A 16315-nucleotide genomic window follows, 5' to 3' on the forward strand; every position below is an offset into this window, starting at 1 on the left:
CTAGAGTCTCGTGTGGCCCTGGAGTGTAAAGAGGGTAAGGATTCACATTATTTTTACTCCATACATTTTCCATGACACCCAAAAGTAAAATTCCAATTCACACACTTATCAAGAGACCAACCCAGGTCATCCCTACTGTCTCTGATCTGGTGTACTCAATAAACACATGTTTCATTTGTCAATGATGTCATTTTTTATTCAGGTATCTTTGCTTTTACTCAAGTATGATGATTGAGTACTTTTTCCACCACTGTCAATAGAGTCAGTGAAATGCCGTTGCACGAGCAGCACCACAGTTTGTGATGGACAAGATGCAAGACATCGCTCTCACACAGTTACACACAGTATCTGCACGTGTGCACGGGTTCACCTCCTGCTGTTACAATGTGGTACCCACGGGACAGAAACAGTGGAGAAGTTTAACCTCACGCTACAAAGCTCTTAGTCGTTGCGGAAATTGACCCAATATGCTCTTTACTCTGTGTATCTACAGTTGAAGTCGGAAGTGTAAATACACTTAGGTTGGAGTCATTAAAACTCGTTTTTCAACCACACTACAAATTTCTTGTTAACAAACTATAGTTTTGGCAAGTCGGCTAGAACATCTACTTTGTGTGTGACACAAGTGATTTTTCCAACAATTGTTTCCAGACAGATTAATTCACTTATAATTCACTGTTTCACAATTCCAGTGGGTCAGACGTTTACATACAATGAGTTGACTGTGCCTTTAAACAGCTCGGAAAATACCAGAAAATGATGTCATGGCTTTATAAGCTTCTAATAGGCTAATTGACATAATTTGAGTCAATTGGAGGTGTACCTGTGGATATATTTCAAGGCCAACCCTCAAAACTCAGTGCCTCTTTGCTTGACATCATGGGAAAATCAAAAGAAATCAGCCAAGACCTCAGGAAAAAAATGTAGACCTCCACAAGTCTGGTTCATCCTTGGGAGTCATTTCCAAACGCCTGAAGGTACCACGTCCATTTGTACAAACAATAGTACGCGAGTATAAACACCATGGGACCACGCAGCCGTCATACCGCTCAGGAAGTAGACACGTTCTGTCTCCTAGAGATAAACATAGTTTGGTGCGAAAAGTGCAAATCAATCCCAGAACAACAGCAAAGGACCTTGTGAAGATGCTGGAGGAAACAGGTACAAAAGTATCTATATCCACAGTAAATCGAGTCCTATATCTACATAACCTAAAAGGCCGCTCAGCAAGGAAGTAGCCACTGCTCCAAAACCGCCATATAAAAGTCAGACTACGGTTTGCAACTGCACATGAGGACAAAGATCGAACTTGTTGGGGAAATGTCCTCTGGTCTGATGAAACAAAAATGGCCATAACGGCCATAATGACCAGCGTTATGTTTGGAGGAAAAAGGGGGACGCTTGCAAGCCGAAGAACACCATCCCAACCGTGAAGCACGGGGGTGGCAGCATCATGTTGTGGAGGTGCTTTGCTGCAGGAGGGACTGGTGCACTTCACAAAATAGATGACATCATAAGGTAGGAAAATTATGTGGATATATGGACAATGATCCCAAGCATACTTCCAAAGTTGTGGAAAATGGCTTAAGGACAACAAAGTCAAGGTATTGGAGTGGCCATCACAAAGCCCTGACCTCAATCCTATAGAAAATGTGTGGGCAGAACTGAACAAGCCTGTGAGAGCAAGGAGGCCAACAAACCTGACTCAGGTACACCAGCTCTGTCAGGAGGAATGGGCCAAAATTCACCCAACTTATTGTGGGAAGCTTGTGGAAGGCTACCCAAAACGTTTGACCCAAGTTAAACAATTTAAAGGCAATGCTACCAAATACTAATTGAGTGTATGTAAACTTTTGACCCCATTATGATGACATTTCACATTCTTAAAATAAAGTGGTGATCCTAACTGACCTAAGACAGGGGATTTTTACTACGATTAAATGTCAGGAATTGTGAAAAACTGAGTTTAAATGTATTTGGCTAAGATGTATGTAAACTTCCGACTTCAACTATACGTCATGTCGCTGACTCTACCTTTAAGGAGACTGTTTGTCCGTTTATCCCCTCAGCCTTTGCCGAGCTGCAGACAGACATCCATGAGTTGACCAGTGACCTGGACGGAGTGGGCATCCCCTTCCTGGACTACAGGGCCTACACCATGAGGGTCCTCTTCCCTGGCATAGAGGAGCACCCTGTTCTCAGGGACCTGGAGGTAAGAGCTGCCCTGTCAACTGCCTGACCAAATATCACAACGGCTGCCCTATCATCTGCCTGACTGAATTTCACTTCGGTTTAGGTCCTCAACATTGTTCCTCTTTAAATCCCTGACGTAGAACAATAGGTATATCTCAAAGTGGTTTCCATCAAGGCGTTCTAATTCAAAAGTATAAAAGTAAATTAGAGGCACAGTGGGGTTACGGGCAGAATTAAAGATGTCGTTGTTTGTGCTCACGCTCGGTAAACAAATAACACTGTCTCTCATTAGTGCTTGACGCAGTAGTCCAGTCAAATCTCTTGTTAGTAATGGTAACAACATGTGACAAGACAGTTTCTCAGAGTCGAGGACAAATTAAAAGTATAGCGGAGAGAAAAGCAAATCAACTCTGAACTGACAAGCTAGTTATTTATTCCCTAATAACAGTGATGGACAGTGATAATTGAACAACTTCTAGCTGCGAGGCACCGATTTCACAGGCTCAGAGTCGACCATGCGGGTGCCTGATGAGAATTCCCCGTTATAAGAAAAATTAATGATGTTTTAATTGGTATAAATGTCCCGTTATATGAGGGAGTTTAATGTGAAATGAAACCTAATGAAAGTAGCAGTGGGCTCATCTCTGGCTGGTGATAGCTGGTTAATTGTTATTGATGTGGGAGATGATACAGGAAATAGCCCTTATTGGGCTTGGAGCAAATAAAGTGTGGATGGGCAATCTCCAACAGTGCATATTCATAGTTTGTAGAGTGAATTTGATTGGGCTGAATCTCTCTCTCTCTTTATAAAAGTATTAGAGCTAACGTCTCAATGACTCAAATGTACTAATATTAGCGACGACTCTAGGCCTACCTGTTAAATCTCAAGAAGATATACATTGTATTTTTCCTCAGAGAATATGGAAAATGGATGCCTACCTTTTCTCCTGATTTGGTGATAGTAATCAGTAGGTGGGATGTTGAATAGGGCTGTTGTTTAATTATGGGGCTACAGTGGGATGTTGAATAGGGCTGTTTAATTATGGGGCTACAGTGGGATGTTGAATAAGGCTGTTGTTTAATTATGGGGCTACAGTGGGATGTTGAATAAGGCTGTTGTTTAATTATGGGGCTACAGTGGGATGTTGAATAAGGCTGTTGTTTAATTATGGGGCTACAGTGGGATGTTGAATAAGGCTGTTGTTTAATTATGGGGCTACAGTGGGATGTTGAATAAGGCTGTTTAATTATGGGGCTACAGTGGGATGTTGAATAGGGCTGTTGTTTAATTATGGGGCTACAGTGGGATGTTGAATAGGGCTGTTGTTTAATTATGGGGCTACAGTGGGATGTTGAATAAGGCTGTTGTTTTTATTATGGGGCTACAGTGGGATGTTGAATAAGGCTGTTTAATTATGGGGCTACAGTGGGATGTTGAATAAGGCTGTTTAATTATGGGGCTACAGTGGGATGTTGAATAAGGCTGTTTAATTATGGGGCTACAGTGGGATGTTGAATAAGGCTGTTGTTTAATTATGGGGCTACAGTGGGATGTTGAATAAGGCTGTTGTTTAATTATGGGGCTACAGTGGGATGTTGAATAAGGCTGTTTAATTATGGGGCTACAGTGGGATGTTGAATAGGGCTGTTGTTTAATTATGGGGCTACAGTGGGATGTTGAATAGGGCTGTTTAATTATGGGGCTACAGTGGGATGTTGAATAGGGCTGTTGTTTAATTATGGGGCTACAGTGGGATGTTGAATAAGGCTGTTTAATTATGGGGCTACAGTGGGATGTTGAATAAGGCTGTTGTTTAATTATGGGGCTACAGTGGGATGTTGAATAAGGCTGTTTAATTATGGGGCTACAGTGGGATGTTGAATAGGGCTGTTGTTTAATTATGGGGCTACAGTGGGATGTTGAATAGGGCTGTTGTTTAATTATGGGGCTACAGTGGGATGTTGAATAAGGCTGTTTGATTATGGGGCTACAGTGGGATGTTGAATAGGGCTGTTTAATTATGGGGCTACAGTGGGATGTTGAATAAGGCTGTTTAATTATGGGGCTACAGTGGGATGTTGAATAAGGCTGTTGTTTAATTATGGGGCTACAGTGGGATGTTGAATAGGGCTGTTTAATTATGGGGCTACAGTGGGATGTTGAATAAGGCTGTTTAATTATGGGGCTACAGTGGGATGTTGAATAGGGCTGTTGTTTAATTATGGGGCTACAGTGGGATGTTGAATAAGGCTGTTTAATTATGGGGCTACAGTGGGATGTTGAATAAGGCTGTTGTTTAATTATGGGGCTACAGTGGGATGTTGAATAAGGCTGTTGTTTAATTATGGGGCTACAGTGGGATGTTGAATAAGGCTGTTTGATTATGGGGCTACAGTGGGATGTTGAATAAGGCTGTTTAATTATGGGGCTACAGTGGGATGTTGAATAGGGCTGTTGTTTAATTATGGGGCTACAGTGGGATGTTGAATAAGGCTGTTTAATTATGGGGCTACAGTGGGATGTTGAATAAGGCTGTTGTTTAATTATGGGGCTACAGTGGGATGTTGAATAAGGCTGTTTAATTATGGGGCTACAGTGGGATGTTGAATAAGGCTGTTGTTTAATTATGGGGCTACAGTGGGATGTTGAATAAGGCTGTTTAATTATGGGGCTACAGTGGGATGTTGAATAGGGCTGTTGTTTAATTATGGGGCTACAGTGGGATGTTGAATAGGGCTGTTGTTTAATTATGGGGCTACAGTGGGATGTTGAATAAGGCTGTTGTTTAATTATGGGGCTACAGTGGGATGTTGAATAAGGCTGTTTAATTATGGGGCTACAGTGGGATGTTGAATAAGGCTGTTTAATTATGGGGCTACAGTGGGATGTTGAATAGGGCTGTTTAATTATGGGGCTACAGTGGGATGTTGAATAGGGCTGTTGTTTAATTATGGGGCTACAGTGGGATGTTGAATAAGGCTGTTTGATTATGGGGCTACAGTGGGATGTTGAATAAGGCTGTTTAATTATGGGGCTACAGTGGGATGTTGAATAGGGCTGTTGTTTAATTATGGGGCTACAGTGGGATGTTGAATAAGGCTGTTGTTTTTATTATGGGGCTACAGTGGGATGTTGAATAAGGCTGTTTAATTATGGGGCTACAGTGGGATGTTGAATAAGGCTGTTTAATTATGGGGCTACAGTGGGATGTTGAATAAGGCTGTTTAATTATGGGGCTACAGTGGGATGTTGAATAAGGCTGTTTAATTATGGGGCTACAGTGGGATGTTGAATAAGGCTGTTTAATTATGGGGCTACAGTGGGATGTTGAATAAGGCTGTTTAATTATGGGGCTACAGTGGGATGTTGAATAGGGCTGTTGTTTAATTATGGGGCTACAGTGGGATGTTGAATAAGGCTGTTTAATTATGGGGCTACAGTGGGATGTTGAATAGGGCTGTTGTTTAATTATGGGGCTACAGTGGGATGTTGAATAAGGCTGTTTAATTATGGGGCTACAGTGGGATGTTGAATAAGGCTGTTTAATTATGGGGCTACAGTGGGATGTTGAATAAGGCTGTTTAATTATGGGGCTACAGTGGGATGTTGAATAAGGCTGTTGTTTAATTATGGGGCTACAGTGGGATGTTGAATAAGGCTGTTGTTTAATTATGGGGCTACAGTGGGATGTTGAATAAGGCTGTTTTAATTATGGGGCTACAGTGGGATGTTGAATAGGGCTGTTGTTTAATTATGGGGCTACAGTGGGATGTTGAAAAACTAATTATGGGGTTTACAGTGGGATGTGGTGAAATAAGGCTTTAATTATGGGGCTACAGTGGGATGTTGAATAAGGCTGTTTAATTATGGGGCTACAGTGGGATGTTGAATAGGGCTGTTGTTTAATTATGGGGCTACAGTGGGATGTTGAATAAGGCTGTTGTTTAATTATGGGGCTACAGTGGGATGTTGAATAAGGCTGTGTTTTAATTATGGGGGCTACAGTGGGATGTTGAATTAGGCTGTTTAATTATGGGGCTACAGTGGGATGTTGAATAGGGCTGTTGTTTAATTATGGGGCTACAGTGGGATGTTGAATAAAGGCTGGTTTATTATGGGGCTACAGTGGGATGTTGAATAAGGCTGTTTTGTTTATTATGGGCTACAGTGGGATGTTGAATAAGGCCTGTTTATTATGCGGGCTACAGTGGATGTTGAATAAGGCTGTTGTTTTAATTATGGGGCTACAGTGGGATGTTGAATAAGGCTGTTTAATTATGGGGCTACAGTGGGATGTTGAATAGGGCTGTTTTAATTATGGGCTACAGTGGGATGTTGAATAGGGCTTTGTTTAATTAGGGGCCTACAGTGGGATGTTGAATAAGGCTGTTGTTTAATTATGGGGCTACAGTGGGATGTTGAATAAGGCTGTTTAATTAGGGGCTACAGTGGGATGTTGAATAAGGCTGTTTAATTATGGGCTATCAGTGGGATGTTGAATTGGGCTTGTTTTAATTATGGGGCTCAGTGGGAATGTTGATATTAGGGCTGTTTGTTTTATTATGGGGCTACAGTGGGATGTTGAATAAGGCTGTTTAATTATGGGGCTACAGTGGGATGTTGAATAAGGCTGTTTAATTATGGGGCTTACAGTGGGATGTTGAATAGGCTGTTTAATTATGGGGCTACAGTGGGATGTTGAATAAGGCTGTTTTATTATGGGGCTACAGTGGGATGTTGAATAGGGCTGTTTTAATTATGGGGCTACAGTGGGATGTTGAATAAGGCTGTTTAATTATGGGGCTACAGTGGGATGTTGAATAGGGCTGTTGTTTAATTATGGGGCTACAGTGGGATGTTGAATAAGGCTGTTTAATTATGGGGCTACAGTGGGATGTTGAATAGGGCTGTTTGTTTAATTATGGGGCTACAGTGGGATGTTGAATAAGGCTGTTTAATTATGGGGCTACAGTGGGATGTTGAATAGGCTGTTTAATTATGGGGCTACAGTGGGATGTTGAATAAGGCTGTTTTTAATTATGGGGCTTACAGTGGGATGTTGAATAAGGCTGTTGTTAATTATGGGGCTGACAGTGGGATGTTGAATAGGGCTGTTGTTTAATTATGGGGTTACAGTGGGATGTTGAATAAGGCTGTTTAATTATGGGGCTACAGTGGGATGTTGAATAGGGCTGTTGTTTAATTTGGGGCTACAGTGGGATGTTGAATAAGGCTGTTTAATTATGGGGCTACAGTGGGATGTTGAATAGGGCTGTTTAATTATGGGCTAGCAGTGGGATGTTGAATGAGGGCTGTTTGTTTAATTATGGGGCTACAGTGGGATGTTGAATAGGCTGTTTAATTATGGGGCTACAGTGGGATGTTGAATAGGGCTGTTTATTATGGGGCTACAGTGGGATGTTGAATAGGCTGTTTAATTATGGGGCTACAGTGGGATGTTGAATAAGGCTGTTGTTTAATTATGGGGCTACAGTGGGATGTTGAATAAGGCTGTTGTTTAATTATGGGGCTACAGTGGGATGTTGAATAAGGCTGTTGTTTAATTATGGGGCTACAGTGGGATGTTGAATAAGGCTGTTTAATTATGGGGCTACAGTGGGATGTTGAATAGGGCTGTTGTTTAATTATGGGGCTACAGTGGGATGTTGAATAGGGCTGTTGTTTAATTATGGGGCTACAGTGGGATGTTGAATAGGGCTGTTGTTTAATTATGGGGCTACAGTGGGATGTTGAATAGGGCTGTTTAATTATGGGGCTACAGTGGGATGTTGAATAAGGCTGTTGTTTAATTATGGGGCTACAGTGGGATGTTGAATAAGGCTGTTGTTTAATTATGGGGCTACAGTGGGATGTTGAATAAGGCTGTTTAATTATGGGGCTACAGTGGGATGTTGAATAAGGGTGTTGTTTAATTATGGGGCTACAGTGGGATGTTGAATAGGGCTGTTGTTTAATTATGGGGCTACAGTGGGATGTGGAATAAGGGCTGTGTTTATTATGGGCTAAGTGGGATGTTGAATAAGGCTTTTTTTATGGGCAGTGGGATGTTGAATAAGGCTGTTTAATATGGGGCTAACGCTGGGATGTTGAATAAGGCTGTTTAATTATGGGGCTACAGTGGGATGCTTGAATAGGGCTGTATGTTTAATTATGGGGCTACAAGTGGGATGTTGAAATAGGGCTGTTGTTTAATTATGGGGGTACAGTGGGTGTTGAATAGGGCTGTTTGAGTTATGGGGCTACAGTGGGATGTTGAATAAGGCTGGTTTTAATTATGGGGCTACAGTGGGATGTTGAATAGGGCTGTTGTTTAATTATGGGGCCTACAGTGGGATGTTGAATAAGGCTGTTTTAATTATGGGGCTACAGTGGGATGTTGAATAAGGCTGTTAATTATGGGGCTACAGTGGGATGTTGAATAAGGCTTGTTTAATTATGGGGCTACAGTGGGATGTTGAATAAGGCTGTTTAATTATGGGGCTACAGTGGGGATGTTGAATAGGGCTGTTGTTTAATTATGGGGCTACAGTGGGATGTTGAATAAGGCTGTTTAATTATGGGGCTACAGTGGGATGTTGAATAGGGCTGTTTAATTATGGGGCTACAGTGGGATGTTGAATAAGGCTGTTGTTAATTATGGGGCTACAGTGGGATGTTGAATAGGGCTGTTTAATTATGGGCTACAGTGGGATGTTGAATAGGCTGTTTTAATTATGGGGCTACAGTGGGATGTTGAATAAGGGCTGTTTTAAATTATGGGGCTACAGTGGGATGTTGAATAAGGGCTGTTGTTTAATTATGGGGCTACAGTGGGATGTTGAATAAGGCTGTTGTTTAATTATGGGGCTACAGTGGGATGTTGAATAGGCTGTTTTAATTATGGGGCTACAGTGGGATGTTGAATAGGGCTGTTGTTTAATTATGGGGCTACAGTGGGATGTTGAATAAGGGCTGTTGTTTAATTATGGGGCTACAGTGGGATGTTGAATAAGGCTGTTTAATTATGGGGCTACAGTGGGATGTTGAATAAGGCTGTTGTTTAATTATGGGGCTACAGTGGGATGTTGAATAAGGCTGTTTAATTATGGGGCTACAGTGGGATGTTGAATAAGGGCTGTTTAATTATGGGGCTACAGTGGGATGTTGAATAGGGCTGTTGTTTAATTATGGGGCTACAGTGGGATGTTGAATAAGGCTGTTTGATTATGGGGCTACAGTGGGATGTTGAATAAGGCTGTTTAATTATGGGGCTTACAGTGGGATGTTGAATAGGGCTGTTGTTTAATTATGGGGCTACAGTGGGATGTTGAATAAGGCTGTTGTTTTTATTATGGGCTACAGTGGGATGTTGAATAAGGGTGTTGTTTTTATTATGGGGCTACAGTGGGATGTTGAATGCGACTGTCTCATGGGACATCTCAACAAATCTCCCTCTTTCTCTCTCTCTTTCTTTCTTTCTCTCTCTTTCTCTCTCTCTCTCTCTCTCGCTCTCTCTCTCTCTCTCTCTCTCTCTCTCTCTCTCTCTCTCTCTCTCTCTGTCTCTCTCTCTCTCTCTGTCTTTCTCTCTGTCTCTCTCTCTGTCTCTCTCTCTCTCATTCTTTCTCTCTCTTTCTCTCTCTCATTCTCTCTCTCTCTCTTTCTGTCTCTCTGTCTCTCTCTCTGTCCTTCTCTCTCTTTCTCTTTCTCTGTCTTTCTCTCTCTCTTTCTCTCTCTCTCTCTCTCTGTCTCTCTCTCTCTCTGTCTTTCTCTCTCTCTTTCTCTCTGTCTCTCTCTCTGTCTCTCTCTCTCTCATTCTTTCTCTCTCTTTCTCTCTCTCATTCTCTCTCTCTCTTTCTGTCTCTCTGTCTCTCTCTCTGTCTCTCTCTCTCTTTCTCTTTCTCTTTCTCTGTCTTTCTCTCTCTCTTTCTCTCTGTCTCTCTCTCTGTCTCTCTCTCTCTCTCTCTCTCTCTCTCTCTCTCTCTTTCTGTCTCTCTGTCTCTCTCTCTCTGTGTCTCTTTCTCTCTTTCTCTCTCTCTCTTTCTCTCTCTCTCTTTCTGTCTCTCTGTCTCTCTCTCTCTGTGTCTCTTTCTCTCTTTCTTTCTCTCTCTCTCTCTCTCTCTCTCTCTCTCTCTCTCTCTCTCTCTCTCTCTCTCTCTCTCTCAACAATAACTCTTGCACAGTGTGAACTGCAGATTACTGTGTCCTCATGGAAAGCGACAGCGAGGAAACTTGTGCTCCCTGACAGACGCGTCGCATAGAGAGACCGTTGCTCTCTCCAATCGATCCTGACAGATCAAAAATGTCATCTCTGTAGGTGCAATTTATGAAAACGGGAAATCGCACGCCGACTGACGAGACTAGCGTAAACGGTGCGGGGACAATTTCCGCCCGTGGAGGGGAATACACCGCACACGCTGCTTTCATCTTGCGTCAGCTTTGCCTGGGAAGAACGTTCATATTGTGGAGTCAAAGAAATAAGCAGGGCTCTCTAAAGATTTGGTTCAAATGACTCCACCTTCAAAAGGTGCAGAACTCCTCGCTCTCCCAGATATCCTCCCATGCTGACTCTCCCAGATATCCTCCCATGCCCACATTCCGAGCTGTAATCATTAGCACACACAGCCATTTGAGAGACAGTCATTTGAGAGAACCAGGTCTTAACAGTCTGCCATTTGAGAGAACCAGGTCTTAACAGACTGTCATTTGAGAGAACCAGGTCTTAACAGACTGTCATTTGAGAGAACCAGGTCTTAACAGTCTGCCATTTGAGAGAACCAGGTCTTAACAGACTGCTATTTGAGAGAACCAGGTCTTAACAGACTGCCATTTGAGAGAACCAGGTCTTAACAGAATGTCATTTGAGAGAACCAGGTCTTAACAGTCTGCCATTTGAGAGAACCAGGGCTTAACAGACTGTCATTTGAGAGAACCAGGGCTTAACAGCTAAGTTGGTTATTACTGCATTGTCGGAACTAGAAGCACAAGCATTTCGCAACACTCGCATTAACAGCTTTTAACCATGTGTATGTGACAAGTAAGTGATTTGAATTGAATTGAGCCAGTGGAGTGATAATGGATTTGGCTGGAATGGGAGATGCCAAGGCCATGGAATGAGTTCTTCCCCACAGTCAGTCAGAGTCTATAGTCTATCCATGGATGTCTGATTCCTCTAGTGTTGGGTCCATGTTACTCTAATGACTAGTGATGTTGGATTCCTCTAGTGTTGGGTCCATGTTACTCTAAATACTAGGGATGTAGTGATGTCTGATTCCTCTAGTGTTGGGTCCATGTTACTCTAATGACTAGTGATGTTGGATTCCTCTAGTGTTGGGTCCATGTTACTCTAAATACTAGGGATGTAGTGATGTCTGATTCCTCTAGTGTTGGGTCCATGTTACTCTAATGACTAGGGATGTAGTGATGTCTGATTCCTCTAGTGTTGGGTTCATGTTACTCTAATGACTAGGGATGTAGTGATGTCTGATTCCTCTAGTGTTGGGTTCATGTTACTCTAATGACTAGGGATGTAGTGATGTCTGATTCCTCTAGTGTTGGGTTCATGTTACTCTAATGACGAGGGATGTAGTGATGTCTGATTCCTCTAGTGTTGGGTTCATGTTACTCTAATGACTAGGGATGTAGTGATGTCTGATTCCTCTAGTGTTGGGTCCATGTTACTCTAATGACTAGGGATGTAGTGATGTCTGATTCCTCTAGTGTTGGGTCCATGTTACTCTAATGACTAGGGATGTAGTGATGTCTGATTCCTCTAGTGTTGGCTTCATGTTACTCTAATGACTAGGGATGTAGTGATGTCTGATTCCTCTAGTGTTGGGTCCATGTTACTCTAATGACTAGGGATGTAGTGATGTCTGATTCCTCTAGTGTTGGGTTCATGTTACTCTAATGACGAGGGATGTAGTGATGTCTGATTCCTCTAGTGTTGGCTTCATGTTACTCTAATGACTAGGGATGTAGTGATGTCTGATTCCTCTAGTGTTGGGTTCATGTTACTCTAATGACTAGGGATGTAGTGATGTCTGATTCCTCTAGTGTTGGGTTCATGTTACTCTAATGACTAGGGATGTAGTGATGTCTGATTCCTCTAGTGTTGGGTTCATGTTACTCTAATGACGAGGGATGTTGTGATGGTATGTTACACCCATGACTTGGGCCAGGCGTTTGGCCTGACCATGTGGTCCTTTATATCTCAGTTGGTAGAGCGTGGTGTTTGTAACGCCAGGGTAGTGGATTCCATTCCCCGGACCACCCATGTGTAAAATGTATGCATGCATGACTGACCCCAAACCTTGACCCCAAACAGTCTCTGTATCTGAGACAAGTGTGACCTCTGACGGGGCGGCATGTTAGTGGTTAGAGCGTTGGACTCCCCGAGCTGACAAGGTACAAATCTGTCATTCTGCCCCTGAACAAGGCAGTTCCTAGGCTGTCATTGAAAATAAGAATTTGTTCTTAACTGACTTGCCTAGTTAAATAAATAAATTGTCATCTAAGCGTATCCGTCTCTCCTCCCTTTCCTCTCTTCTTCTCCTCCCTGTCTCCCAGGTGCCGGGCTACAGACAGGAGCAGGTGGAGAAGGGCCTGAAGCTGTTCGGCCAGCTCATCAACAACAAGGTCTTCCTGCTCTCATTCATCCGCACGCTCGAGTCGCAGCGTGGCTTCTCCATGCGCGACCGCGGCAACGTGGCCTCGCTCATCATGACAATGCTGCAGAGTAAACTGGAGTACGCCACCGATGTCCTCAAGCACCTGCTCTCTGACCTCATCGACCGCAACCTGGAGAGCAAGAACCACCCCAAGCTGCTGCTCCGAAGGTGAGGGGAGAGGGGAGAAGTGTGTGTGTGTGTGTGTGACTCTCGTGGGCAATCTCTGGCCTCATTAAGACAAAGGCCTTGGCTCTGTCTGGCTCTGTCTGGGGAGAGGGGTGAGTGACTTCACTTCTCCAGAACACCTGCACAAACTCACACACACACTTCTCTATCTCTCTTCATCACTCTCTTCTCTTGCTCTCTGTCTCTTGCTCTCTTCATCACTCTCTTCTCGCGCTCTCTTTCTCTCTCTCTCTCTCTCTCTCTCTCTCTTTCTCTCTCTCTCTATCTGCGACAGAGTGAATGATTGGGCCCTCACGGCATTTAAGCATTTAAGCATTTAAGCTCTGAACAGCTGACTAATGCTAACATCAACGTTGCATTAGCTTTATCCTACACATTAACACTCATAGATTTCCACTCAATGGTAATGGCCAACTGTGGCTGTGGGTTTGCTTTCCCACTCCAAGCCGCTCTCAGTCGATCATTAATACCGATGTTCGTACTTCTTCTCCAACTCTAACTCTCTAGAATGGCTGGTTTATGCTAAAACTAAGAACAGGGTAAAATCCTTATTTACTATATAGTGTAGTACTTTTGGCCAGGGCCCATAGGGTGCCATTTGGGATGCGTCCTTTGAAACTGGACTTTGTGGAATTAGTGTATTAGTCAAGCAGCAAGCCGATCAGCCACGCCTGATCGCTCCATATTCACTGTTTCATGGCGGTGACATGTGGAATTAACTTCAATGACATTGAAATGATCACTTTGTCTCAGAAACATGTACTACTCTGACACGCACATCATTAGAATATAATTACGATTAATTAGTGGAGAATCCAATTAAAAAAAGCTGTAAAAATCCTCACTTGAAAAAGAAATGGGATTGTTAAAAGCCCTAGCTACTCCCCACTCAATCAGCACTTCCCTGTGTGTCAGTCTGTATCATATACACAGTACCACCACTTCAATTCAACACCATATCACCATATATGGTGCTGGAGGTGTTGTGACCATCTCGGTTACCCTTGAAAAAGACGTTGGTCCGTGTGGTCGTTGTATCACACATTTGCTCAGGGTGCTCACTGCTCAGTCAGCCTCCCCAATGATTTGATAGGCATGTCGTAAATGAATTTAATCTTCCTAATTTCAATTGCAAACCTCCCGTCCTCCCTCGGGCGAAATCCTCCTCCCCAATGAAGATAGACACAGATTCCTCTGTTCGCTAGCTGTTCACTAACATGGGAGTGTATTGAGCGTATCGTTGTGTCAGAAAATGAACCGCATATTCACATCATGAAGGAGACGTTTAACAGAAAGATCTTGGATGCGGCATTTGATTAATGCTGTATGGGCAAGGCATGATTAATCGCACCCAGAGCTTCCGGAGCCATTACCAGGCAGTAAACTCCCTCAATCCCAAATGAAACAATACTACAGTACTTACTATAGAATTCTGTAGTATAGTGTAGAATATTATACTAAAAGCTGTAGTGTCACTTGATCGTGTATAGTACTTACTATAGAATGTTGTAGTATACTGTAGAATACTATAATAAATATTACAGTTTTATCTGAAAAGAAACACTGTAGTAAATATTTGAGTAATGTCTACAGTATATATGGAAATACTAGTGTATTTAATTTGCATATAACCTGCCCAATCCCCTCCCCCAAATCCCAATTTGTGCCACCCATAAGTGAGAAACCTACATGCCAAGTACAGACCATATATTGTGTTCCCTACAGGTTATAGAAAAGAGCTCTCTGTTCAGACCACAGTCTTATCTACCTAAAGGTTGTGGAAAATGTGATCTATAAGTATTTGTCCAGTAGGTTGCCTCACGGCGAAAGCCCCCACTCCGATGTCAAAGACAATAAAACAAAAACACTATAATACATTAATGTCAGCAAAACACTGAAGTAAATATTACAGTATAATACAGTCTGTAAAAACAATACTGGAACTACCAGACTAGAAGGGCTAGCTGCTGGAACACTACCAGACTAGAGGGGCTAGCTGCTGGAACACTATCAGACTAGAGGGGCTAGCTGCTGGAACACTACCAGACTAGAGGGGCTAGCTGCTGGAACACTACCAGACTAGAGGGGCTAGCTGCTGGAACACTACCAGACTAGAGGGGCTAGCTGCTGGAACACTATCAGACTAGAGGGGCTAGCTGCTGGAACACTATCAGACTAGAGGGGCTAGCTGCTGGAACACTACCAGACTAGAGGGGCTAGCTGCTGGAACACTATCAGACTAGAAGGGCTAGCTGCTGGAACACTACCAGACTAGAAGGGCTAGCTGCTGGAACACTACCAGACTAGAGGGGCTAGCTGCTGGAACACTATCAGACTAGAGGGGCTAGCTGCTGGAACACTACCAGACTAGAGGGGCTAGCTGCTGGAACACTACCAGACTAGAGGGGCTAGCTGCTGGAACACTACCAGACTAGAGGGGCTAGCTGCTGGAACACTATCAGACTAGAGGGGCTAGCTGCTGGAACACTATCAGACTAGAGGGGCTAGCTGCTGGAACACTACCAGACTAGAGGGGCTAGCTGCTGGAACACTATCAGACTAGAAGGGCTAGCTGCTGGAACACTACCAGACTAGAAGGGCTAGCTGCTGGAACACTACCAGACTAGAGGGGCTAGCTGCTGGAACACTATCAGACTAGAGGGGCTAGCTGCTGGAACACTACCAGACTAGAGGGTCTAGCTGCTGGAACACTGTCAGACTAGAAGGGCTAGCTGCGGGAACACTATCAGACTAGAGGGTCTAGCTGCTGGAACACTGTCAGACTAGAAGGGCTAGCTGCTGGAACACTACCAGACTAGAGGGGCTAGCTGCTGGAACACTATCAGACTAGAGGGGCTAGCTGCTGGAACACTACCAGACTAGAGGGGCTAGCTGCTGGAACACTACCAGACTAGAAGGGCTAGCTGCTGGAACACTACCAGACTAGAGGGGCTAGCTGCTGGAACACTATCAGACTAGAGGGGCTAGCTGCTGAACACTATCAGACTAGAGGGGCTAGCTGCTGGAACACTACCAGACTAGAGGGGCTAGCTGCTGGAACACTATCAGACTAGAGGGGCTAGCTGCTGGAACACTACCAGACTAGACGGGCTAGCTGCTGGAACACTATCAGACTAGAGGGCTAGCTGCTGGAACACTGTCAGACTAGAGGGGCTAGCTGCTGGAACACTATCAGACTAGAGGGGCTAGCTGCGGGAACACTATCAGACTAGAGGGGCTAGCTGCTGGAACACTGTCAGACTAGAGG

At 43.6% G+C, this 16315-nt stretch overlaps 1 protein-coding gene across 1 annotated transcript in view; it reads left to right on the plus strand.

Moving 5' to 3' along the window:
* Positions 1 to 16315, plus strand: part of plxna4 (plexin A4) — a 510802-nt gene that overhangs the window by 434316 nt on the left and 60171 nt on the right. The window contains exons 20-22 of the mRNA XM_031815179.1: positions 1 to 34; positions 2070 to 2212; positions 12761 to 13029. The exon at positions 1 to 34 is cut by the window's left edge and continues 201 nt beyond it. Of these exons, the coding sequence (XP_031671039.1) occupies positions 1 to 34; positions 2070 to 2212; positions 12761 to 13029 (446 nt within the window). The remainder of the gene's footprint in view (positions 35 to 2069; positions 2213 to 12760; positions 13030 to 16315) is intronic.

The sequence above is a fragment of the Oncorhynchus kisutch genome, unplaced genomic scaffold, assembly GCF_002021735.2.
Source record: "Oncorhynchus kisutch isolate 150728-3 unplaced genomic scaffold, Okis_V2 Okis09a-Okis19a_hom, whole genome shotgun sequence".
Classification (NCBI taxonomy): domain Eukaryota; kingdom Metazoa; phylum Chordata; class Actinopteri; order Salmoniformes; family Salmonidae; genus Oncorhynchus; species Oncorhynchus kisutch.